Source organism: Ovis canadensis, chromosome X, assembly GCF_042477335.2.
Source record: "Ovis canadensis isolate MfBH-ARS-UI-01 breed Bighorn chromosome X, ARS-UI_OviCan_v2, whole genome shotgun sequence".
Classification (NCBI taxonomy): Eukaryota; Metazoa; Chordata; class Mammalia; order Artiodactyla; family Bovidae; genus Ovis; species Ovis canadensis.
This window is the reverse complement of record NC_091727.1, coordinates 14695238-14722247: the sequence shown is the minus strand read 5'-3', so window position 1 is coordinate 14722247 and position 27010 is coordinate 14695238. Positions and strand designations below refer to the sequence as shown.

Genomic DNA, 27010 nt, shown 5'->3' with positions numbered 1-27010 from the left:
GATCTTCCCAACCCAGGAATCAAACCTGGTCTCCTGCATTGGCAGGCGGATTTATTACCACTGAGCACCCAAGGAAGCCCATAGTAGGAGTAAAACATGAAGATTTAAGAAACAAGTATAAAATGGAGGTGTATCACTTCTCAAACTCTGAAAGTTCAAGTTCCTATTTCTTAGCAATCATTATCTCTGGGGTTATTTCTCCTTCTGTCCTATTTTTATTAGCTCTTCCTTGGACTGATAAAATTTAATTTTAAAGAATCCAGTAGATCAGGATTATTTTCAATTATCTTTTTTCTTGACATGTTTTTTTTCCCATGTTCTCTTTCCATGCAGTGAGAGATTAGTAAATAGTCTTGAAAGGGGTGGATGGTGTAATATTCTGAGGCCCATTCACAGAGCAACAGGCTGCTTTGATGACAGTGGAGTTATACTTTTAGCCAGAATAACTGTCCAGTTCAAGCTACTTCACAGCAAAGTCCACCTGGATCTTTGATACTTTATTAAGAACTTAGCCTTTACTTTTTAAATATAGAAATAATAACCAGAATATCAGTCGTCATGTTCAGTTCAGTCGCTCAGTTGTGTCCGACTCTTTGCGACCCCATGGACTGCAGCATGCCAGGCTTCCCTGTCTATCACCAACGCCTGGAGCTTGCTCAAACTCATGTCCATTGAGTTGGTGATGCCATCCAACCATCTCATCCTCTGTCGTCCCCTTCTCGTCCTGCCTTCAATCTTTCCCAGCATCAGGGTCTTTTTCAGTGAGTCAGTTCTTCACATCAGGTGGCCAAAGTATTGGAGTTTCAGCATCAGTCCTTCCAATGAATAGTCAGGGCTGATTTCCTTTAGGATGGCCTGGTTGGATCTCCTTGCAGTCCAAGGGACTCTCCAGAGTCTTCTCCAACAGCACAGCCATATTAATAATATTATTATTACTATTAAAGCAACTTTCCCAATAAATGAGTGGTATCAAGCTGGACTCAATGTAGCAATCCTTTGACATTTTTTTCTATATACAGCTAAAATTTTCTTTTGAAAATGTAACATTTTCAAATTGAAGTGTAGTTGATTTAAAATGTGTTTGTTTCAGAGACCCAGAATCTGTTCAATTATACACATACATATATATTTTTCAGATTCTTTTCCCTTATAGGTTATTAAAAAATATTGAGTATAGTTCTCTGTGCTATACAGTATGTCCTTGTTGTTTATTTTATATATGGTAGTGTCTGTCTGTTAATCCTAAATTCCTAATGTTTTCCGCCCCCCTTTCCCCTTTGGTAATCTCAATTAGGTTTGTTTTCTATGTGTGTGGGTCTATTTGTTTTATAAATAAGTTTCTTTGTATCATTTTTTTAGATTCTACATATAAGCAATATCTTATGATATTTGTCTTTGTCTGGCTTGCTTGCTTCACTTAGTACCATCAGTTCAGTTCAGTCGCTCAGTCGTGTCCGACTCTTTGCGACCCCATGAATCGCAGCAGGCCAGGCCTCCCTGTCCATCACCATCTCCCAGAGTTCACTCAGACTCATGTCCATCAAGTCGGTGATGCCATCCAGCCATCTCATCCTCTGTCGTCCCCTTCTCCTCCTGCCCCCAATCCCTCCCAGCATCAGAGTCTTTTCCAATGAGTCAACTCTTCTCATGAGGTGGCCAAAGTACTGGAGTTTCAGCTTTAGCATCATTCCTTCCAAAGAAATCCCAGGGCTGATCTCCTTCAGAATGGACTGGTTGGATCTCCTTGCAGTGCAAGGGACTCTCAAGAGTCTTCTCCAACACCACAGTTCAAAAGCATCAATTCTTCGGCGCTCAGCCTTCTTCACAGTCCAACTCTCACATCCATACATGACCACTGGAAAAACTATAGCCTTGACTAGACGGACCTTAGTCGGCAAAGTAATGTCTCTGCTTTTGAATATACTATCTAGGTTGGTCATAACTTTTCTTCTAAGGAGTAAGCATCTTTTAATTTCATGGCTGCAGTCACCATCTGCAGTGATTCTGGAGCCCCAAAAAATAAAGTCTGACACTGTTTCCACTGTTTCCCCATCTATTTCCCATGAAGTGATGGAACCAGATGCCATGATCTTCGTTTTCTGAATGTTGAGCTTTAGGCCAACTTTTTCACTCTCCTCTTTCACTTTCATCAAGAGGCTTTTTAGTTCCTCTTCACTTTCTGCCATAAGGGTGGTGTCATCTGCATATCTGAGGTTATTGATATTTCTCCCGGCAATCTTGATTCCAGCTTGTGTTTCTTCCAGTCCAGCGTTTCTCATGATGTACTCTGCATGTAAGTTAAATAAGCAGGGTGACAATATACCCTAATCTCCTATAATTGTTTTTCCTAAAGAGGGGAAGAGAGGCAAGCTTTGTGCTATTCATGATCTCTACTGCCATCTACTGGAGGAAAGGGTGAATTTTTTTTCTCTTTGAACAGGTTTTTCCCGGACTACACAAATTTTACACAAGCCGTTGGTTTAGCACTGGAAAACAAGAATTACCTTGTCTACAAAAAGCTATTTTTTCCTTTGAACTTGAAGTTTCTTTTTCTTTTACACTTACACACCTGAGAACTTGCTATAAAAATAGTAAAAGGTCAGCATACTTGTCTACAGTATATGGATGTTTTAACCAAAACCAATGGCACACATAACTCCCATCTATAAACCTACCCTAGAGTGCTTATTTCAGCTTACTTTAAGTTAAATTCAAAGGACCAGTGAGCCCTGTGGTTCTTAAAGCATTGGTGCTGGACCAGCAGCGTTAGCACCATGTGGGAGCTTGTTGCTGCTGCTGCTAGGTCGCTTCAGTTGTGTCCGACTCTGTGAGACCCCACAGATGGCAGCCCACTAGGTTCCTCTGTCCCTGGGATTCTCCAGGCAAGAATACTGGAGTGGGCTGCCATTTCCTTCTCCAGTGCATGAAAGTGAAAAGTGAAAGTGAAGTCGCTCAGTCGTGCCCGACTCTTCGCGACCCCATGGACTGCAGCCCATCAGGCTCCTCCGACCATGGGATTTTCCAGGCAAGAGTACTGGAGTGGGGTGCCACTGCCTTCTCCATGGGAGCTTGTTAGAGATGCAGAATTCCAGATCTTCTCTGAGGCCTGGGTCCAGAATTCAGTGATTTGACAAGCCCTCCAGGTGATGCCAGGGCACACTCAAGTTGGGGATCACCGACTTTAGGCAGAGCTAGAATCTTTGGCATATTAGACAATTTAAAATTAACACATGTTGGGAAGTCCCTGGTGGTTCAGTGGTTAGAACTCTGAGCTCTCTCTGCTGAGGGTGTGTATTCAATCCCTGGACTGGGAACTAAGATCTCACAAGATGCATGGCATGGCCAAAAAAAAAAAAGGCTTGTGGAATATCAGGTTTTAATGACCCCATGATCTCTACTGAGCAGTGTTTTTGTTGTGAATTTGCAGTATGAATGGAATGACAACGAAATGTACTTGTTCCGGTCGTCTGTGGCATATGCCATGAGAAAGTACTTTTTAAAAGAAAGAAATGAGACCATTCCTTTTGGGTGAGTTGATGTGCTGTGCTCTCAATCAGTATTTCCCTTACTCTTGGATCAGAAAGTTTTATGCTTTAGCTTTTATTCACGTGAAATTGAGAAAAACCTCCTAACTACTATTAAACCTCATTGATGTCCTGGAATTAGGGCCACCTTTTTTTAGGGATGCTTGTGACTTATTTGACGTGTAGATGGAAGAGCTTTGTTATTATTAAATGGCCCTCTCCTCACCTCTTCCCCCCGCACTTTCTCTCCTCTCCGTTTCTTTTCCCCAAATGCTCTCATGCACCCTCAGCACTGAAAACAAAAGGCAGAAATCTCTGCTTTCATTGAGCTTGTATTCTAATGTATCTGTTGTGTGTGTGTGTGTGTGTGTGTGTGTGTGTGTGTGTGTAGGGTTCCATTTTAACTAAAATGGTCAAGGAAGACCTTGTTAGTATTTGAACAAATAGCTGAAACAGGAGAGAGAGTCAGAGGTGCAGACCATGGGGAAAAATGTTGCAGCTTGAAAAATAGCAAGTAGAAAGATCCCAAGGAACAAGAATCCTTCACCTATTGAAGGAACAGCAAAGAGGCCAGTGTGGCTGGAGCAGAGTGAGCTAATAGAAGACAGGAGGTGCGGTCGGGGCAGACAGGGCCTTGGGGGTGGAAAGGCGAGAAGAAAGTTTGTGTGCGCCTCCAAAGACATTCTAAGGCCATTGGCTTTCCTTCTGCATGAGAAACGCTCTGAAGCACGTGATCTGCCTTGGATCTTTTTTTGTTTTTTTTTCAGTAAACATTCGTTGTTTTATTTATTTTTGGCTGCGCTGGGTCTTCATTGCTGCCTGTGGGCTTTCTCTAGTGGTGGCAGGCAGGGGACTACTCTTCGTTGTCATGCACAGGCTGCTTCTTGCAGAGCACAGTCGCTAGGCAGGAGGCATGTGGGCTTAGTAGTTGGGGCTGGCTGGCTCTAGGGCACAGGCTCAGTAGTTGTGGGGCACAGGCTTGGATGCTCTGTGGCATGTGGAATCTTCCTGGACCAGCGATCGAACCCCTGTCCCCTGCATTGGCAGACAGATTCTTATCCACTGTACCACCAGGGAAGTCCCTGCCTTGTATTTTATTAGGATCAGTCTCATCAGCTGTGAGAGCATAGTCTTATCACATCTTACTATAAACCCCACTCCTCACCCTCACCTGTGGGGGCAACATGACGAGTTTTGCCAGGAGGGGCCCAGTTGGAAGATATCAGGGCACTGCCTCTGTCCACGGAAGGGAGCCATCGCTGCCCGCCATGTTATCACAATCCTGGGTCACCAGTGATTCCTCGCTGATTCTTCTGCTGCTTTGTTTGAAATATTTCTATCACTGAAAAAAACTGTGGTTCTTATATGGTAGCAGAACCAATCATGCCAAGACTTGTTCTCACACTTTAGGGAATTGAGTTCATGTGCTTTGGGCAGTGTCAAGGTTATTGGGACAGTGACATCCTTCCATGACAGGCCCTGCTCCAGGGCTCTCCACTCTACTCTGTGATTGTCCCCCGATCTCCAGCAGTAGAAGTCTTCATTCTCTTCACAGTGTCCTCTGTGCCACCAGGGAAAATGTTTCTTTTGTTTCTCCGCAGGGAAGAGAACGTGTGGGTGAGTGACAAGAAACCAAGAATCTCCTTCAAGTTCTTTGTCACGTCACCCAACAATGTGTCTGACATCATTCCTAGAACTGAAGTTGAAAATGCCATCAGGTGATATTTTACTTTCAAATGTAGGATAGAAGGGTGAGGGGGTCCCAATACAACAACAGTAACGAAATGATTTGTGTGTTCCTAAAGGTGCCAGGCACTGTTCTGAGTCATTTGCGTGTTTTTCCTCATCTGAAAAACTTGGGTTTTAATTCCAAAAGGATCGCATAGCAAGGGGATTGCCTTCATTGGGTTTCTCCAGATGCAGGTCCTTAGACAAAGATTTGAAAGTAAGTAGTTTATTTGGGAAGTCACCTCAGGAAGAATGGATTGAGTGTGGACTGGAGACAGAATGGAAGGAAGGTAACCTGACATGTTATGAGCAAGTTACCACTGTGGGCAGCTAGAACTCCATTCTGCTGGGAATTCTGGGAGATGGTGTGGAACATGCACCAGAATTGTCCCATCAGAGCTGGGGTATTTATTCACCACTTCCCATTAGTCACTGGTTGAGAACTGCGTACAGGGGACAGTAATTCCCCAGCCTTACTGGTCTGCGGATAGGGCTGAATCTTGTAGCCTGAGAATGCTCTCAGGCAAAGGCAGTAGGTCCTGGCTGAAGGAAGTCTAACCAGCACGCCCGGAAAATGGTAAATGCAGAGGGTACGTGGGCAGGTGTCGCCATCATTGCTGTAGGGGCTTTGATGCAGAATTCATTTAACCAAAGTCTGAAACAAGGCAGGCAGGGACAGGATTCCTTAAATACTAAATAAGTGTTAGTCACTCAGTCGTGTCCGACTCTTTGCGACCCCGTGGATTGTAGCCCACCAGGCTGGATAGATGTTGATGTTTCCCCTTGTCATTAAAAAAAAGGAGAAAGAGAAGAAAAAAAGGCTTAATATACCATTGCTATGGGAAATGCTTCTAGGCGGCGCTCTTGGGCTGCTTGTCGTCTTTAGAAGCAGAACCAAGACTTGCCGGGCAGAGTTGGCCTAGAAAATCTGGCTTAGTGGGGTTTACAACCCAAGCACACCCAGACTCAGTGGCTGCCTCCACAAGACTTGTCTTGGGGGAAAGTGCTAGCTGAGATCATCACGAAGGAGCCCAGCATTCCTGCAAGCTCTGGGGAGTCCTCAAACTTCCTATTTCCAGAGTGACGAGACTCTTTCAGGTGGAGGTTGCTACTTGGATCGCTCTCTCTCTCTCTCTGGCTGGACTCTGACTTCCTGACCTGCACTGTATTCAATGACAGGAGAATGGGATGCCAGACACTTTGGTTTTCAGTCTGGAATACTGAACATTTCACTGTTTTTTGTTTTAAAAATAACCTTCATCCTTTTTTCCTCTATGAAATTCGGCCATATCCCAGCACAGTGCTGGGGAATTTGGCAAAGGCTCCTTCCCTGTGTTCCTCCCCAGAGCTGTCATTTATTAGGATGTCAACACCTTTTATTTGGAAAATGCAGCTGTTGAGACTTGTGTATAGGGCCTGGTTCATTTGTAGAAGAGGTGGATCCGATTGTCCTTTTCCATTATTTGATATAAAGTCATTGTAGACATACTTCAACAGAAGGGAAATTCTTACCAAACATGCAACTTCGCCTTTACAACACAGTAGTCACAAATGAACAAATGCCAGCCATCTGCACATTTCCACACTTGCAACCTCATTTTCCAGTGAAGCTGTTTCCAAACCTAATCTAGATCACACGGTATGGAAGAGGTATAATTGTTAAAACTCAAATCTGTCAGTGAACCTGGTTATTGACTTTGATTTCATTGCTTCTTCGGGTAAGCCTTATCAAATCCTTTTGGAGACAGTGATATAGGCAGCAAATCACTGCACCGTTTTCTTTTGCCTGAGTGTTTTGCTTTTGGGAATAGGTTGTGCCGGGACCGTATCAATGATGCCTTCCAGCTGGATGACAACAGCCTGGAGTTTCTGGGGATTCAGCCAACGCTGAGACCCCCTTACGAGCCACCTGTCACCATATGGCTGATTATCTTTGGGGTCGTGATGGGAGTGGTAGTGATTGGTATTGTTGTGCTCATCTTCACTGGGATCCGAGATCAAAGGAAGTAAGTGACCTTTCTTGGACTGATTTATCCTAAAACAGAACAGTTTCATGAAAACTAACTGGAAAATTTGCAGTAAGTGGTAGGTTGTACAAGCCAGTTACGCACGTGGACAATTCCACAGCTGCACATTCTTGTGCACCCGCTAGAAGTTCACCAGATTTCATCAGCACTTCACCACCCTAGCAGGCCCCACCATACAGGAGATCTCCAGCCTGGGGTTTACTACTGGTCTGCCCCAGTAAACTCCGTCCTGGCCACAGCATCATTTCCCTACTGCTAAAAGACACTCCAAGTTCTGCAGTGGTGAGTGGGCTCGGGGCGGGCGGGGGCGGGGCGGGGGGGGGAATTATCCTTACTGAGGAGTCCTCCTTAGTCTAGAAGTGATCCTAGAGAATGCATTAGTGATGGATTTGAACTGTGAAATCGTTCAAGAATGAGCTCTGAGGTTTGCTCCAAACTGCTATGCTTGAATCCTCTGCAGCCCTCCTCCCATGGCCTGGACGCCTTACTATACCCTCAGTTCATGGGTCAGGCACCCTCTAAATTGTTCTCAAGTTGAAGATCCAAGTTCACTGTGGATTTAAATCACCAGAGGCCTGATGTATAGTTGTGCCCTGCCACTAGATTTGTTTTCTGATCTTGAGACAGCGTTTATTTTGTTGGGCTTGTGTAATTGAGGTTAATTATATTTTATAACAGCTAACAAAACTCTTTGCACACATTAGGTTGTTTAAATGTGTTCTTTAATTTTTATATACACTAGTCTGTTTTGCTTAGTCTTCTTCACTATATTGTTTCCACAAATAACTTCATTTTTAAAATTAGGCATTGACAAAAATATATTCATATAGTAAAAATGTTTTAAATACAAAAGGATATATAGAGTTTCCCTGTCACTCTTTGCTTCCAAGTTCCCTTCCTAAAGTTGACAAAAATGGTCAGTTTTAAAAAAATTTTTTTAATTGTATAGTTGATGGACAATGTTGTGTTAGTTTCAGGTATACAGCAAAGTAATTCAGTTATACATGCACACACATCTATTCTTTTTCCGACTCTTTTCCCATAGAGATTATTAGAGAGTACAGAGTTCCCTGTGCTATACACTGAGCCCTTGCTGGTTATCTATTTTCTATATAGTAGTGTGTATCTGTTAATCCCCAAGTCCTTATTTATCCCTCCCCCCTTTCCCCTTTGGCAACCATAAGTCTGTGACTCTGAAAAATGATCAGTTTTTTGGAGACCCAGTGTATCAGAATCTGCATTTTAGTAAGGCCCTCAGGTAACTCATACGCACATTACAGTTTGAGAAGTGCTCTTCTTCATAGTACAGGTTTGCATGTGAGATGCTATTCCAAAGTTCATTCATCAAAGAAATTCTCTTTGGGCTCTTCCTTCATGCTATACACTGCATTAATAGAAGCTACACAAAAAAATAAGACTGCTTATGTATTTCTTACATTAATGTATTCAGCAATTGTATAATATATAACTATGTAATTATGTTCATGTATATATAAGACAGAAATTCAGAGAGGCCAAGAAACCCTCTCAAGTTTGCACAGCTAGTCAGTAACGCATGAAGATATGCACTCGGTTTCTAAAGCTGGTTGTTGTAGTACAAAGCGGGCCTATCCTGACCTTCATACTTTGGAAAGTGGTAATTTAGTAGGGAAGTTTTTTATAATGAAGTGATTGGCTAAACGACCACTGAGTTCCTAAAAATAATAATAATGGTTAATATTTATTGGAGATTATATGCCAGATACTGTGAGTACTCTGCCAGCGTTATTTCACTGAGTTTACATATTTGCCATCATTTTCTGAATAGTTAGACTGAGGCACAGAGGCCCCCACTCTCAGACTTCAGAGCTTATACCCTAACCAGTCTCCTACTCTGCCAACCATCGTGCCAACTGATCATCGGGCTAAAGAAGTGAATTCAATGCACTCTGGGTGCCCACAGTCCATTAAAAGGGGACTGGTATGCAAATGAGTACAGGTGGTAAGATGCTGAGATGGAAAAGATACCCGGGCCATTGGAGTCCAAGGGAGGCCGTGTCACTCTAAGATCATGATATTAAGGTGAGTTCACTTTATTTAACAGGAAAAATCAAGCAAGCAGTGAAGAAAATCCTTATGGCTCTGTGGACTTGAATAAAGGAGAAAATAATTCAGGATTCCAAAATACTGATGATGTTCAGACTTCGCTTTAGAAAAATCTTTTTTATTTCCTCTTGAGATGATTTTATTGTATGTAAATATTACTTTCACAGTACAGAACATAGGCAATTATAAGAATGTCATTAACTGTCAAAGCTCTGGCTCTGTTCAGGAAAAGCTGTCCAAAGAAGGCATGCCTGAGAAGAGGGCATCTCCCCTTGCATCACTTTTAGTACTTGTTTCTGCCTCAGGACTTGACTTCTATTTCCTTAAAGAGATGTTTCTGTTTGAGAATAGAGACAGTATGTCTTTGGCCTCACAGGCTGTTCAGGGGTAATGGAAATGGAAATTTCCATTGTGTTGCTGGAGATGGAAAAAAAGGATACAGGGCAGGAGCAAGTGTGTGGAATCTGGACAGATGGCCCTTAAGGACGTGCCTGTGAATGGATGGAGCTGCGAGGTGGAGCCTGGCATGCACTGTTCACTTGGGTTTACTTCAAGTGTAAAGGAGGACATGCTCTCTTCACGTTAACTTAATCTAAGTACTCTAGTGATTCTCCCCAGTCATGATTGGACCAGAACATGCCTTCTTCAGAGTGACAGGGCTACAGAAGAGAGAATCCAGACAGCCATTGGAGGACATTGCCTTTTTGCTTTCAAGCTGCTTGGCCACCGTCTTTCTGACATCACCCTAGCCCTAGGGGCCGCCATGAACCCCCTCCCAAGCTGCCATAATAGGAACTTGCTCCCGTTGCTCTCTAACTGTGAAGTGCACGGGGACCCCAACTGAATGCCGCTTCTGAAGTGGGCTCCCAATCTCTTGAATCTTCTGTATTTACCCATAATGTTTGAGTAGTGCTGAGCACAAAGCTCACAAAGACAATAAACACTTGATTTACACACTCCTGTGGTCTCGTGTGTACTTCTGTGCTCGGCCTTCCGTGGATTCTCTCTGCTTTTCACTTCCAGGGACAAAGCTGCCTGGGTGTCCCGACCTCCCACATGTCTTGAAGTGCATCCCAGTATGTTCAGTTACTTTATTGTATAAAGTGATCATGTTCAATAAAATCAGTTGAAAAGAGTTGTGTTAAGAGCATCTACACTCTTAGGTTAGGAGCCAAACTTGGCAATGGTTTTACAAATCTCAGAGCCCCTAGCCCAGTTCTGAGCACAGAATCCAATACAGACCTGAAAACTGGTATAAAATGGATTATGTAGATTAAAATATCCAAACTCTACCTATCAGTTCACTTTATGTGGTGACCAGCATACTGTAGAGTAACTTAGTCAAGTAAGAAGAACTAGCAGCTTGTGCTCAAAAGACTAGAACTTCCTGCTCACTTTTAGGAAAGGGCTTTTAAAGGCAACATTAGAGCTGAGGGTTGTAGGGTGCCTGATCAGCTTGTGGACATTCTTCTGATCGGCTGATGGTGAGGTAGCTTGGGTGGTATTTCAAGAGTCAGCATCATCAACCTTCTGGTTGTAACCGGTCTGGGGTCTACGTGCTGGTGGTCAGGATGCAGTTAAGTTCTTACACCTGGTAGGGATCTTAGTATCTGCCAAACAGCTCAAGGACATGGCTCAGGATATTATCTGTAACCCTTGAGGAGGAACTAAAGTTCCTTTACTTTGCTTTATGGCTAAACTATGATTATTTTGTCTTGATTGACTGTTTTTCTTTGTTTCTGCATTTTCTCTTTTCTCTTATGAAATTTGCCCTTTAGAATGCAGGGAAGGTCTAGGAAGCTAAAAATTTTCTACAAACAAGAGGCAGGGTGATGGGAAAAGGGGGGAGTGTCTTTCCCCAGGAAGGTCCCATAGAGTCCTGCTCAGTTTCATCTTTAGAAGATCAAGTATATAAAAATAAGGAGAAGAAAGAAAAACACCCTTCGGCAGGGGGGACCAGGAAGACCTAGTTTGGGCATGAGAAATCTTTCTCATGGGGGCATTAAGTCTGTGGTGCAAGTCTCTGGTGGATGGAATCAGAGCTGCAAAGACTGGCACCCACTCCTGACAGTGAGCCTGTTGAGGGGGAGGGGCTGTATCATTTGTTCCTTTTTCTTGGGGAGGAAGGAACCTGGCACACAGTACCTGCTAAATAAATGCTCACTGAACATATAAATGCCCTAGTGGCTGTTTCAAAAGTTCCATGAGATTTGTGTGCCTCTGTTAAGAGAAAAAAAAAAAAGGAACAAATAACCAAGAACAATCATTCACAATAGCTGAGGGGGAGAGGAATGAGGAAGGGTGTGAACATCTCTAAAGGGAGATTGTTCTGTCTAGAAAACAGTAGCGTCTTTTCACTGTAACAGAGCCCTTCACATAACCTTTCTCTCTCCCTTCTTGACATTACAGACATGACAATGACGGACTCCAAAATGATGAAAACCTAAGGGTTCAGCAGCAGGCCGTGAAGGTGGACATTCCCAGGAACAGTTTGAAAGCTACAGTACCTTTTAGTAATAGTCCTGAGAAGCTAAAATAGGACTCCTGTACTTCTGTGTCAAGATAGAAGACGGAAAGAGAAAGTTCAGTTATCAAATTAGCCAGAAGTCCCCAGGCTCCAGACTGGAGGATTTTAAATGGTTACAGTAGGCCTCTCTTATCCCCAGTTTCACTTTTGGTGGTTTCAGTTACCCGCAGTCAACCACTATATGAAAATATTTAGTAGAAAATTTCAGAAATAAACAATTCATGAGTTTTAAAGTGGTGAAATCTCGTGACGCCAACTCTGCTCCCCCAGGACGAGAATTGTCCCTTTGTCTGGTGTGTCCCGCCCATTAGTCGCTTAGTGGCCGTAGTTATCGGATCTGCTGTCACCGTCTCACAGTGCGGTGTTCAAGGGACACTTGTTTTTCTTAATCCTGGCCCCAAAGTGCCAGAGGAGTGATGCTGGTGATTTGGAAATGCCAGAGAGAAGCCCTAAAGTTTTAGTTTCCTTTAAGCGAAAGGGTGAAAGTTCTCAATATGGAAAGAAAAAAATGAATGCTGAGATGGCTGAGATCTACGGTAACAATGAATCTTTTATCGGTGAAATTGTGAAGAAAGAAGAGTTCATACTAGTTTTGCCGTCTCACATCAAACTGCAAAAGTTACAGCCGCAGTGCATTAAGTGCTTAGTTAAGATGGAAAAGGCATTAAATTTGTACAGTTAGATATTCTGACAGAGAGACCACATTCACATAACTTTTATTACAGTATATTATAGTTGTTCAATTTTATTATTAGTTATTGCTGTTAACCTCTTACTGTGCCTAACTTATAAATTAAGCTTGATCATAGGTATGTATGTATAGAAAAACATATTATATATGGGATATGGTATTATCCTTGGTTTCAGGTATTCATTGGGGGTCTTGGAATTTATCCCCTGCAAATAAGGGCAGAGTACTATAGAAAGCAACAATCTGATACAAGACCATGGTTATAATTGAGTTGAAATTCATAATAGTTTGAGCATAAGGAAAAAGGCATCAAGTTTTACCGTAGCATCTTTAAAAGTTGTCTCTGTGACACATAGTTAACATATTATTGAATAATGTTGTTTAGTTTCAGTTGTATATTTGTGTACATGATGACATAAATCCATTGTTCTGATTTGGATATCAGATGAGAACTGTATCATTTGAATTGAATTATGAAACACCTAATGGTGCCCACCACATAATGAGGTCTCCTAGGGCAATTCGGAATGATTGCACAGAAATATCTGGGAGGTTATTAAAAATACAAATTCTCAACTTGCGTTCAGACCTGCTGTACCAGAATCTCTGGGGTAGTTCCTAATGAATCTGTGTTTTCATAAACTCTCCAGTTGATTCTCATGCATGCTAAAGACTGAAACCATTGAGACATGAAGGCAGGTGTCACCATTTCTATACTTGTTAATAGCATATTTAATTATCATGATAGTGGTGATATTAAGAAAAACAACAAATATCCAAAAACTAATTTTTCATTTCTGTTCAATCTTTACACATAATATACATCCTCTCTATTTTGCAGTCAGAAAATGTGCTTCTGCTATAGGCTGGGAGGTGTAATACTAAGAGAAGCATAAACAAAATCACCCACTTGACCTAAATATCAAGGAAATCTTTTGTTTCCTACCTTGTTTTTTTCTAGATAATAGAACAGATAAAACAGCACACAGAATACCGTTAAGCAAAACTAGCTAAATTACAACATCTGTGCTAGGCTACTTTCCTTAAAAAGAATGAAAATGTTGGTCAACATTTATACTCATTCTCATCAGATCTTCTCACTTCTTCAAGGCTTGTCTTTTTCCCGAAGTGGTTCAATGGATGATAGGAGCTGCTGAAATGTGGGACGCTTTTCTGGAAGCTAGATAAAAGAAAAATCCAATGGTTTAATTTATGAGGGTTCCGATTTAAAATAAACTATGTAAAATATTTATACTTCAGTCCTAAAACTAGCAATTCTTAAAATGTGGAAATGCTATAGACATTTCTTCTAAAGAGAAAACAAATAGAACCCTAAGAATTGGGAAAGAAAAATAAGAGTATCTTTATTTGCATAAGATACGACTGCATACCTTGAAAAACCAAGAGAATTAATGATAGAACAAACCCAAATAACAAAGGAATTCATCAGGAGAGCAGCATATAAAATTAACTGACAAAATCTATAGTCTTCCTGCTGCTGCTGCTGCTGCTGCTGCTGGTAAGTCACTTCAGTCGTGTCCGACTCTGTGCGACCCCATAGATGGCAGCCCACCAGGCTCTGCCGTCCCTGGGATTCTCCAGGCAAGAACACTGGATAGTCTATATATATGTATATATATATATATAACCAATTAGAAGATATACTGGAAGAGAAAACTCCATTTACAATAGCAACAAACCCCAATAAAATACTAAAAAAAGTACCCCCCAAATGAGGAAAACTTTAAAATGCTGCTGAAAAACACAAGTGTAGAATTGAGCACATAGAAAATAACATTGGTTGTCTTTGAATAGGACACATCAATAACATAGAGATGATGAATCTCCCAAGTTAGAATACAAACTCTTCCAAATATGAACAAGCTTGTTTTAAGCTGAACAAATTGATTATCTAGTTTGTGGATTTTAAATATGCAAAATAGCTAAGAAAACTATTCAGAAAGAGCCAGACACAACTTAGCAACTAAACCGGCACCAAGAGAAAAGGAAGCAGGTGTGACTTACAGGTGTCTGTTTCTGAGTGGGAAAATAAAATTATGACTACAAAAAGTGGTAAAGAGTTTTGTGGAAAGTGGACGCTGGGAAAAGAGTTTTGTGCATGGTCAAGACTGACTAAGTTTAAAATAAAATTTAACTGTAAGTGAATTTAAAAGTAAGCTGAGCTTCTTAGGTGGTGCAGTGGTAAAGAATCCTGCCAATACAGGAGACGCAGAAGACACGGTTCGATCCCTGAGTGGAGAGGATTCCCTGGAGAAGGAAATGGTCACCCACTCCAGTATTCTTGCCTGGAAAATTCCATGGACAGAAAGGAGCCTGGCGGGCCACAGTCCATGGGTTCACAAAGAGTCGGACATGACAGAGCAAGTAAGAAGAGCATAACCACAACTAAGACTCGACAGAGCCATAAAGAAATATGAACAAAATTGTTGGCACCTATAGTGCTGGTTTCAGCAGGGGCCCAGGGCCATCGTCACCTGCTCTGTAGCAAGTGTGCGCATGCTCAGTCGCTTCAGTCCTGTCCGACCCCATGGACTGCAGCCCGCCAGGCTCCTCTGTCCATGGGATTCTCCAGGCAAGAATACTGGAGTGGGTTGCCATTTCCTTCTCCAGGGGATCTTCCAGATTCAAGGACTGAACCACATCTCCTGTGTCTCCTGTACTGCGGCCAACTCTTCACCACTGAGCCACTCGGAAAGCCCCTGGAGCAAGTGCCTGCGCTCAGAAGCGCTCCTTCCGGCGGTGACCCAACAAGCCGCCGGGTGCGCCGCGCCGCTGCCCGCCCCGCCCCGTCGTGGGGCACTCGCCTCGTGCCAGCAGCTGTACATGATGTGGTAGACGGTGTCCGACGCCAGCTGGGGCCGGTAGAGCCGGTGGCCCTGGGAGACCTTCACGACCACCTGCGAGTTGTCGTACAAGTCGTAGGGCTGCTTCCCCAGGCTGAACACTTCCCACATCAGGATCCCTGCCCCGCGACGAGGGCGGCCAGCCGACAGAGGAAAGAGAGCCCACGTCAGAATGTACAGTTTGTCCCGTGAGCTTCACGCGTCAGCAAGGCTCTGGGTCAGAGCCTGGGTCCCTGGGGGATGAGTCCCAGCAAGAAGGGCGGGTTAGGGAGGACAGACTGGGCTAGCCCTTCTGGAGCCCCAGCTCTCTTATTCCTGCTCCCTGAGGCCCCGACGCCCATTCTTGCTGGGAAACGGGGAGGCGGCCTGGGTCGCTGCAGGGGGAGGTCCCTGGGGCCAGGGCCCCTGGGCTGCTTCAGAGAGGCGGCGGCCCCGTCGAAGCCACAGGGACAGCCCCAGCTTCAACCCTTCGAGCGAGGCGTGGAAGTCCCCGCCCTTTCTCTCTGCCTTGGCAATAATTTCCTGGCACTCACACATTACCTTTGGGTGGAAATTTAAGATAAGGTCATGGACAACTTTCCGGCTTTTCTATTGCCTCAGTCCTCTGGAAGGTGGTTCTCCACCTTCTTGGCACCAGGGACCCATTTCGTGGAAGATAATTTTTCCCCGGGACCGGAGGGGGCAGGATGGTTTGGGGATGTTTCAAACGCGTTACATTTATCATGCACTTTATTTCTAAGCTAATGTTGCCACTGATCTGACAGGAGGCACCGGGTCTCTGCCCTAGAGGTTGGGGACCTGTGTTCTAAAATACTTTGTGGGTCAGGTGTCCTTTTGAGAATCTGCTTAAAACCATTGGCTTCCCCTCAAGACAGTGAATGCACAGAATTTTCTGACTCATTTTCTGGAAGTTCACAGAGTGTTTTCTGGAAGTATCCAAAGTATGGCAGACTCCAGATTAAGGAACTGAGCTCTGGTCATGGTGGGCAAGAGGGTGGCGTCTGGGGCCAGTCAGACATGGCTTTTGAGGCACAGGTTTGCCACTTACAAGGTGGGCAAGCTTCTTTGCCCTTCTCAGTTCTGCTTTCCCGTCTGTAATATGTGTATATTTGCATGTCACAAAGTTGTCATGAGGATTGAACAGGATGAAACACTGGGAGCACTTAAAGGACACTGGGGACATTTTAAGTTCTCTAAATGGTGGTCATTGTGCTGTCATACTAGCCATGCCAGAGAATTCCAGCAGTCAGCCAACCTCAAAAGCTTTAGAAAAACAGACATATGTAAGAGGGGAGAAAATTGTTCTAGAACCATAACTGAAGTACTAACTTCAAAACTTTGACTTTTAGGGCTACAGATTTTATGTAAAATATTTATAGTCAGGCATTATTACAATTTGTGGAGACTGTGTGTGTGTGTTTTAAACATTCTAAAAGAACCATCCAAAAATTTGTTGACTCCTTCACAACTCTCTCCTTTGAAGCGGGTCCACTTATCTCATGAATAATATCATTGCTTAAAATGTCTGGGGCTCCTCTTTGATAATTGCTTTCAGAGGTTTTGGTTTATTTTGAGTATTCTTACTAGGGTCAGAGTATTTAAGAATGAATTTAGTTTTTGGAAACAGCCAGAAAATCTTTGCAGCCAAATTCTGGCACATAAAAGATAAGCAGTTGACCTGGGTAATACAATTTTTGGTCAAAAAGCAGTTATGACTATTACAAATTCTGATATTTTTTTCTGAGTAAGAAATTTTTATTAACTTGAAAACAAAGTATTTGCAGGGTGTTATGGGTATGCAAACTAACCTGATTAATTGCCCTTTACACTCCGGAAATATCTTTGTACTGTATTCAGTCAGGGCTCTGGGGCCACCTTTAAGGGGCAGAGTAGTGGCTTGGCTGCCTGGGGTCTAAACTCCTTCTTGGTCTACTGGAGACATTCTGATTTCATCTATTTGTACACTGGGACTTTGACTAAGATATATTTTAAATAAAACAATTTTCTGATAGTGGAGTGGGGCGGGCCTGGATTCTTATCTTTTTTTAGTATCTTTTATAAGGCATATGAATTGGTACAAAGAGATTGAAACTAATTTTGACAAGTTCATCAGCACAAAATTACATCAAGTATTCACTAAAATGCTCTTCGTAGTTTTTCCTTTTTCTGTATAATTCTTGGAATATTTTTTACAATGAACAATACCACTTTTATAAAAGGAAGAATTATTTAAAAAAATTATCACATAGAAAAATAAATGGCTAACTAAATTTTCCTTTGTTCAGACAGTCTCAGTTGTCATGTAGAAAGTCAAATTATACTTATGGACTAAGACAGGCATGAAATAGTTCTCAGTTGTATTTAATATATTCCATAACCTTATGATAATTTGTAATACTTATCCTGGGCCCATCTGACAGTGATTTTAAACAAGCCTGACATTCCTACTGATGTGGAAAAATACCAGAATATCTACAGAAGCCCAATTTAAGAATTATCTCTGTTTTCTAATTGCTGCTGCTGTTTATTCGCTAAGTCGTGTCCAACTCTTTGCGACCCCATGGACTGTAGCCCGCTAGGCTCCTCCTCTGTCCAAGGGATTTCCCAGGAAAGAATATTGGATTGGGTTGCCATTTCCTCCTCCAGGGGCTCTTCCTGACCCAGGGATCAAACCTGTGTCTCCTGTTTGGCAGGCAGATTCTTTACCACTGAGCCACCAGGGAAGCAATTTTGTAATTATGTTTACTTAATTTCAATGCAGATCTTTTAATAAAATAGGGAAGGCCACATAGTAAGTTTGCTAGGTTTGAGGGTCATGCAGTCTCTGTGGCAGTTAACTGCTGCAAGCACAAAATCAGCCACAGACGATACATAAACCATTTGTACAGAGGACATGGCAGCACTCCAATAAAACTTCCCCTGTAGAAACAGCCCACTGGAATTGGTTCTGTGTCATGGTTTGCTGACCCCTGATCTAAATGATGAATTTTAACAAAGACACTAGCTGAAATTGGGATGGGCCAAAGAAAGTGCTGACTCATGTTTGGTGTTTACACCAGGCATGCCCCCCCCAGATTGCTCAACTCAGAATAATGGTTATCATGCCACTTTCATGCACAAAGCTGATGACTTCGTTTTAAGCCCTTCAACGTTTTATACCTCATGCAAACTGGGTTTTAGTTTTCAGTGACTCCTTTTTGAAAACAAAATCTTCAATGCAAAAAGCTTTTAGCCCTTTTGATTTTTATGAGGAGGTGTTAGCAACACACCAATTATACAGTAAGTGGCAGACATCCTAACACCAACCCAAGAAAGGGTCACTATCATCGTCTTCAATCCCTTGCTTATCTCTGGGTATACAGGTAATTTTGTAAGTGCTCAGAGGGTTTGCTGAAAATGGATGTTGCTGCTATGTGGTTTCCTGTTGTGGAAGCCAGCTTGTGAAATGGGTCTCATGTGGCCACATTCTTACCGAATGCCCATACGTCTGACTTGCTGCTGTATTTGAAGTAGTGAAACACCTCTGGGGCTGACCACTTGACTGGAAACTTTGTTCCTACGGAACTGACATACTGGTCATCAAGAACATACCTGCAGGGGAAAACATCAACACAGCCTTTACACCACTTGGCTGTATCAAGTGGGAAGCCCTCTGCTGGCTGATGCAGGGCTTGCAGCCATCCAGTCTCAGCTGTGGGCCTCGATTTTCTGAATCTTTCAGTTTTTGGGCTTAGCTAGAGGCTGCTTATGACTTGTAAGCATTTTTAAAAAATGATATCTAGTTTTGAAAATACCAAAATATGAATGCAAAGTATTTTGTAAATATAAAATATTTTTTAAAAAAACATAAAAGTGAAATCACTCTGAATCCCACCCCAAGGATAGTCATGCTACCACTTAAGATACATTTTTGCTTGTACTTTCCAATCTTTTTTTATATATAATTTGAACAAAATTGGGTTTCTGTTGTACTGAGGTTTGCTTTTATTTTTCCTTTAACGACATATCAAGAACATTTTCCCCATGGTTACGATTTCTTGTGCAGCATCATGTTTAATGGCTGAATAGTCTTCCCTCTTATGGATTAATGTAATTTGTTTAACTGTGTAAGTTGCTTCTAATCTGCTGTTGTAAGCAATGATGGACAACAATATCTTATGAAGATATCAAGATGATAAAAATATATGTTCAAGGATATGCAGTACATTTTTGTTTATAATATTTAGGGGTTCCAGAAGAGGAGCAGCTTTTCATAATGAATTTTGAAGAAAACTTAAAAATAAAACACAGGTCTCCCTATAGTGTTTTTAGGGACATGTTTGCTAAATATAGGGCTGGCTTTGGTCAACTCTTCAGATCTTTTTGAAACTATATTATCTCTCCTCAGAATTATGTTTATGTTGAATTGGCACAACTTTATAGCTGTATTTTGTCTCAATGGCAGGGATATCTGCTTGCCCTCTAGACTCAACTGTGGGCATTTTGAGGGCAGGGATTAACCCATTTATATCAGTATCTCCCACAGGGCCTAGGCATTAAATGTTTGTTGAATGGAAAGGCTACCAGGTATGTCTTCATTTCCTGTATAAAACCATGAAAATTGGCTCTGAGGCTTAAATAGTAAGAGATTCAGAATTCAGGAAATGGAAGATTCTTCTTAAACTGCTATCACAATCAAACTAATTTTTCAAATCCTAAAGTGTTGCTAGAATGCCAAGAGAATCTGAGTCTACTGCCTTACCTGATGCTACAGAAAATTTAATAAATGACAAGAAAAATTTTCCTAGTGTTAATGCTGTGCCCATTTGAGCATATAGTATGAAGAAAAAACCAGAATGGGCTAAAGGAGAAACACACACACACGCACGTGTTCTCTCTCTCCACCCCACCTCCGCCCCAATCAAGGATTTTTAAACTTTTCTTGTTTTTTTTTTTTTTTTCCTGGCTGTAACAGGTTATATATGAATATTTAGGATCTTTTGTGGATTTATTTACATTTATAAAATATTTATCAAGGTTTTGAAAGAATTAAGAGAGCCTTGGGATAATTTCTGAAGAACAATCCTATTTTTATCAGTGAAGAAATGAGTGTTCAGGGGTGGTGTGAGTGAGGAGATCCAGGTTTCTAAGCCCCCCCATCCAGAGCATGTTTTGTATCCCCGTTTAGATGTGAATGGAAATCCTTCTTTCATTGGTTGCCCTTTTGGAACTGGCTTACCTCGTCATCCCGAAGTCAGAAACCTTCACAGAGAGATCACTGTCTACCAAGCAGTTCCGAGCAGCCTTTAGAGGGAAAACAAAATTACCAATAGTGAAAATGACCAAGGATCCCCTGACATCAAAATCACACATTTTCCTTCTCTTTGGGACATTTGTCAGCAAAATCTAAGATATCACAACCCCAAATGCTGTATTTAAAAGGAAATATCTAGAGTATAGACGTCGTCTTTTTTCCTTTGCAATTTTCAATCTTCCACAATGACAATGTGCTCACAGAAGTATCTTCCCTCAAGCATCCATCCTTGTCAAACAGCATGAGAGGTATTAGACATGAAACACAGAACCTGAGCTCATCAACAAGAAGGGAAAAATCACGTCTAGGGGTTCCCTCTCCATTGCTAGGACCCTGTGTGTTAACAGGCGCTTTGAAGGTGTAAATGCGGCACTGAGAATCCGGAATGCACTGGCCTAGCATGCGTGGCACGTTTGCTGTTTAGCACCAGAAAATCTCTAAAGATCAATCAATACCAGTGCAAATCAAGCAGAATACTCTCCACATCCACCCTGACTCAAAGATGCACGCATTCCTTTTTTTGTATTTTCAGTTATCGTATTAAATGATTGCTTTAGCACTAAATCCTTCCTGGAGTAAAGGTTAGCTTGGGTTAACTGGTTCTGGGAAACACTAAATTGACCAAAGTCTTTCCTTTGCATCTGTTTTCCATTATACCACAACCTAACTACATAGACCTTGATGGCTTCTTTAGAAATTCTTTTTATACTTGAAGTGTTTTATTTTGAATTGTGGTTTTTATCACAAAAGTGTCATGTGCTTAAGCAAATGAACAAAATATTGGTTGGTCAAAAAGTTCATTTGGGGTTTTTTTGTAACATCTTATGGAAAAACCCAAATGAACTTTTTTGCCAATGCAGTGTAAGTGAAGATGCTCTCTTTGCCGTCCCTCCCAATGGCCCCGTTGCTGGAGACGGGAGCTGGAGATGGCTTTCTTTCCTTACCAAGTCCCGATGTATGAATTGGTGGCTCTCCAAGAAGGCCATGCCTTCACAAACATCATAGCACATTTCTAAGAGCTGGGAGGGTTCAAGTCTTTTTCCATGACTCTTCAGGTAACTCAGTAAGCAGCCATTGGTTATATATTCAGTCACTATGTATATAGGGTATCTCTTTGAACACACTCCGTAGAATTTCACCAGCTTGGGATGGTTGAGTTTCCTGGAAGCAACAGATATTCAAAGTTCAATACTGAATTTCCATACTCCATTTTCCAGATGTCCTGAAAAAGAATCACTGTCAGATTTTTGTCTGTTTTAATTTCTGCCCTTATACTGGAACAGAAAAGAGGGGTAAGTTTAGAATCTGATTCTGGGAGCATTAGCCTTTGGAGGCAGAAAAATGCTGCCTCCTTTTGGGCGCTGACAACCTCAGCATCCATTAAGCTGCTTTGGGTTCTTGTTCAGCTTTCCTGCAGAGAATCAGGGAAGCAGTGGTCTGTCTATTACCTCAGAAATCCTGCTTAGTCTTGTAGCATTTTGAGAACTTCTATGACTGATTTGGAGGAAGCTATATCCTAAGAGCAGTCACTTCCATTTTAAAGCATCTAACTGATGTCTAAACATTTCATTAAAAAAAATAGAATATGAAGGTAAAATGAAAACAGTTGTCATATTAGAGAAGTGAGATTAGTTGTGATTTTCCTTTCTTTTAAAAAAGCTTCATTTTGAGTTATTATTATGTCATTTTTTGTTAATAGATTTAGAAAATAGTAACTACATGACATGGGCTTCCTAGGTGACTCAGTGGTAAAGAGATCCTCCTGCCAAGCAGGAAACATGGGTTCCATCCCTGGGTCAGGAAGATCCCCTGGGGGAGGGCATGGCAACCCCCTCCAGTATTCTTGCCTGGAGAATCCCATGGGCAGAGGAGCCTGGCGGGCTATAGTCCATGGGGTCACAAAAGAGTCGAACATGACTTAGCAGCTAAACAACAACCAGAACCACATGACATAGCACTTCTAGTAGGTCCCCACAGCTATTATGATGTTCATCAATTACTCCTTATGTAACTGACCTACTTTTGTCAATTAACAGGATGATTCTTTTTTTCTTTTCCATTATGGTTTATTACAGGATATAGAATATAGTTCCCTGTGCTATACAGTAGGACCTTGTTGTTTATCCATTCTGTATATAATAATTTGCATCTGCATTTGCATTTTGCACCCCAAACTCCCAGTCCATCCCTCCCACTTCCCCTCCCCCCGGCAGCCACAAGTCTGTTCTGTATGTCTGTGAGTCTCTTTTTCACAGATAAGTTCATTTGAGTCACATTTTAGATTCCACATGTAAGTGATATATGATATTTGTCTTTTTGTGTGTTCACTTAATATGCTAACATCTAGATCTATCCATATTGCTGCAAATGACATTTTTCATTTTTGTGGCTAATATTCCATTATATAGTCTATGATATGTGGACTCATGATTCAGGCCTTACAGATGTTAGGGACAGTCCTGTTAGCATGAATGTCCTCTCATGATGAGGGCTAAACAACAATTTCTCAGAAGAAACTTACGTCATGGTCTGGGCCTCCTGGAAGAATTCATCTTCTGACATGGAGCCCTCCTTGATCATCTTAACAGCAACATCATACTGCCCCTTCCACTTGCCCAGATGGACCACTCCAAACTGGCCACTTCCCAGCTCCTTCAACAGGGTAATCTCTTCACGTTTCAGTTCCCAGATTCCTAATAAAGCAAGACAGGCACTCTTTAGGATAAGAATAGAAGGGTTTGAGGCCAACAGCTTCTCAAGTGACTTCCTCTCCAGTGAGACTTTAATATTGACGACATGAAGAACAGCAAGCCTTTTTTAAAAAGTTGCTCACTTAAAAAGAAAACTGTTAGTTCTGTGATCTTATGACCTGTTAAACCACATGACAGTGCCACCAGAACAGCTTCAATTAGTGACAAGAAAGATTAGAGTTAAAAAACCTCTACCAACCAGAGGTATGTTGGAAAGACTTGATGTGTTTAGTGCTCTTAGCTTGGTGAAATAACATTACATTTTCTTATAAAACAAGTTAAACTCTGATTTGGGAGGGTGTCATTATTGTAAATTTACTGGGGAAAAAAAAGGAAGACAGGAAGCAGATCCTTGTTCAGATAGTGCTAGGAAGGGCCTCAGCTCTAATATATTCATTAATTTTCTTGAACAAACTAAAATCTTTTCTATCCTCCCAACCTAATTTTGTAATCTCCCTAGCATACCAAAAAGATGGATCCACTGCCTATCCTTTCTTATTCTGGGAGTCTGTGCCTGATCATGGGGCTAGTTTGCAACCTTGTATACTTATGATAATGATACTCTCCCAGATCAGAGTTTAATTTGCTTTATAAGAAAATGTTATTTTACCAAGCTAAGGGTACTAAGCACACTAAGGATTTTTTACCGCTGAGCCACCAGATATATAATATATAAAAATGTATGTCAGTGTATGTATACATACATATAAATATATATATTTTTAAACCAAAAAAGATAGGAGTTTAGGACCACAAGGGCATGTCCTTACCACTTCCCAAGGACACAGAGATGGGAACCTTATTGGCCTTGGTCGACACAGGGTGGCGGAGTCGTGTGATCATGCCTGCAATGAAATCAGCAACAGTATCATCACTTGATCACATTGTATCACATCACATTACATTACATTGGTTCACATCTCTGCTTCTGCTGTCTCTAGAGGAGCTAAAAAAGCACGGAGTTCAGGATGTTCTCATGCAGAATCTATTCTGACCATATTCGTCCTGTAAAATTAATTTGCTGGACTTGACTAATTAGTTCTATATAAAGCAAAAATTAAAAGTGTAAAACTACTTTATGTGATTTTTAAAAATCTCATCAAAATTAGTTTCTTGATGGAATCTATTTTAAAATTTTTCCCATTTTTGCTAACTTTTTTCCTTTTTGATTATTGTGTTATTAGCTAGCCATCTGGAGAAGGCAATGGTACCCTACTCCAGTACTCTTGCCTGGAAAATCCCATGGACAGAGGAGCGGCTGTGGTCCATGGGGTCGCTAAGAGTCGGACACGACTGAGCGACTTCACTTTCCCTTTTCACTTTCCTGCATTGGAGAAGGAAATGGCAACCCACTCCAGTGTTCTTGCCTGGAGAATCCCAGGGACGGGGGAGCCTGGTGGGCTGCCGTCTATGGGGTCGCACAGAGTCGGCCACGACTGAAGCGACTTAGCAGCAGCAGCAGCAGCACAGTGGATTTACAACACTATATTAGTTTTGGGTGTACAACCTAGTGATTCAATATTTTTATAGATTATACTCCATTTAAAGGTATTAGAAAATAATGGCTATATTTCCCTGTGCTGTATAATATATCCTTATGACTTGTTTATTTTATACATAGTAGTTTGTATTGTTTAATCCCCTATTCCTGTCTTGCCCCTTCCCTGTCTCTCCCCCAGTAACCACTAGTTTGTTCTCTATATCTGTGAGTATGGTTAGTTATATTCATACATTTGTTTAATTTTTAGATTCCACATATGTGATAACAAAGTATTTGTCTTTCTTTGTATGACATTTCACTGAACATAAACCTTCTAGTCCACTGACTTGTTACAAATGATAGAATTTCATTCTCTTTTATGACTGAGTAATATTCCATTGTATATATGTACCACATCTTCTTTTGGAGAAGGAAATGGCAATCCACTCCAGTACTGTTGCCTGGAAAATCCCACGGACAGAGGAGCCTGGAAGGCTACAGTCCATGGGGTCGCAAAGAGTCGGACACGACTGAGCGACTTCGCTTTCACCACATCTTCTTTATCTGTTCATCTGTGGATGGATGCTTAGGTTGCTTCCATATCTCAGCTATTGTAAATAATGCGTCTATGAACATGGGGTTCATATATCTTTTCAAGTGAATGTTTTTATTTTCTTTGGATATATACCCAGGAATGGAATTCCTGGATCATATGGCAATTTCTATATATATATTTCAGCAGTCAATCAGACACAATTAAAAAGAGTGATAGTACCCAGGGTCAGTGAGAATGAAGTGTTGCTCTTGGTGGGAGTGTACATTTCTGAAAAGCATTTGACAGTGCCTCAATTTTAAATGTTCTTAACCATTATCTCAAATTCTTTTAGGGAGTTTGGCTACAGAAACACCCATACAGGTGCACGAAGCTATATTTACTGAAACAGCCAGTATTGTGGGAAAATATTGTATATACTCCAACTGCTTATCAGTGCAGGATTAGGTGAAAAATTATGGAGTAATTCTATACTAGAATTCTCTTTTAACAGAACAGGCTCAACTGTATACATGTGCATGGAAAGACCTCTAAGATGCTGAGTAAAGAAAGTAAGCTAAAAAGTAGTATGTGTAGAATTGGAGAAGGAATAGCAGCCCACTCCAGTGTTCTTGCCTGGAGAATCCCAGAGACCGGATAGCCTCGGTGGGCTGCCGTCTATGGGGGTCTCACAGAGTCGGACATGACTGAAGCGACTTAGCAGCAGCAGCAGCAGCAGCAGTATGTATAGAATGATCTCATCTCTGTAAACATATAATGTGTATTCATACACACATATATAATATATATACATATATAATGAATGTTAGTATCAGCGTGGAAAAAAAATTCTTTCAGAATAGACACTGACTTGTTCATGGAGGTTATGTCTCCAGTGATGCACATTTCTATATTATTTGAAGTTTACAATCGTCTTCTATAGGCAGAAAAGAAACCTGCAAACATTTTAAAAGGGAATCTCTACTTCTAAGTCACCGAACTCACTGAGCTTCGTTTTTTTCTGGCCTTGTAGAGTGTATAATGTTATATTCCAGGAATGTGGGTTAAAAACCACACAGCAGGGCTTCCCTGGTGGCTCAGTGGTAAAGAATCCGCCTGTCAATGCTGGAGACACAAGTTCGATCCCTGATCCAGGAGGATCCCACATGTCGCAGAGCAACTAAGCCTGTGCCCCACAATTACTGAGCCTGTGCTCTAGAGCCCAGGAACCACAACTGCCGAGCCCTAGTGCCACAACTACTGAAGCCCGTACACCTTAGAGCCCGTGCTCCACAAGAGAAGTCACTGCAGTGAGAAGCCCACGCACTGCACCTAGAGAAAGCCAGCGCAGCAACAAAGACCCACCAGAGCCCCCAATAAATGAAGGAATAAAATTGTGTGTGTGTATATATATATATACACACACATACACACAAAACCCCACACAGCATGCATAGGGCGTGTGAGTATTTTTTTCCCTACCTTTATGGTTCCTTATATGATTGAGAG

The 27010-nt window shown here is 41.7% G+C and overlaps 3 protein-coding genes across 7 annotated transcripts in view; 2 read left to right on the top strand and 1 right to left on the bottom strand.

The window, feature by feature from the left end:
- The window catches only part of ACE2 (angiotensin converting enzyme 2), a 47686-nt gene extending 35562 nt beyond the window's left edge, over positions 1-12124 (top strand). Inside the window, exons 15-18 of one of the 2 annotated variants that reach the window (XM_070291345.1) lie at positions 3428-3528; positions 5126-5242; positions 7064-7258; positions 11774-12124. In XM_070291345.1, coding sequence (XP_070147446.1) covers positions 3428-3528; positions 5126-5242; positions 7064-7258; positions 11774-11903 — 543 coding nt within the window. In that variant the 3' untranslated portion in view covers positions 11904-12124. Of the gene's footprint in view, positions 1-3427; positions 3529-5125; positions 5243-7063; positions 7259-9362; positions 10321-11773 lie in introns of those variants that run through there. The other variant, XM_070291346.1, reaches the window with a different exon arrangement.
- Positions 12125-12423: 299 nt separating this feature from the next.
- Positions 12424-27010, bottom strand: part of BMX (BMX non-receptor tyrosine kinase) — a 46101-nt gene continuing 31514 nt past the window's right edge. For 2 of the 3 annotated variants that reach the window (XM_070291347.1, XM_070291348.1), the window contains exons 13-19: positions 24260-24334; positions 23261-23432; positions 21684-21900; positions 20665-20729; positions 18919-19037; positions 15408-15565; positions 12424-13762 (exon numbers count right to left, since the gene is read on the bottom strand). In XM_070291347.1, the coding sequence (XP_070147448.1) occupies positions 13688-13762; positions 15408-15565; positions 18919-19037; positions 20665-20729; positions 21684-21900; positions 23261-23432; positions 24260-24334 (881 nt within the window). In that variant the 3' untranslated portion in view covers positions 12424-13687. The remainder of the gene's footprint in view (positions 13763-15407; positions 15566-18918; positions 19038-20664; positions 20730-21683; positions 21901-23260; positions 23433-24259; positions 24335-27010) is intronic. The other variant, XM_070291349.1, reaches the window with a different exon arrangement.
- PIR (pirin) overlaps positions 15192-27010 on the top strand; it is a 151745-nt gene continuing 139926 nt past the window's right edge. Inside the window, exon 1 of one of the 2 annotated variants that reach the window (XM_070291355.1) lies at positions 15192-15634. The gene's annotated coding sequence lies outside the window, so the exon portion shown is untranslated. The remainder of the gene's footprint in view (positions 15635-27010) is intronic. The other variant, XM_070291357.1, reaches the window with a different exon arrangement.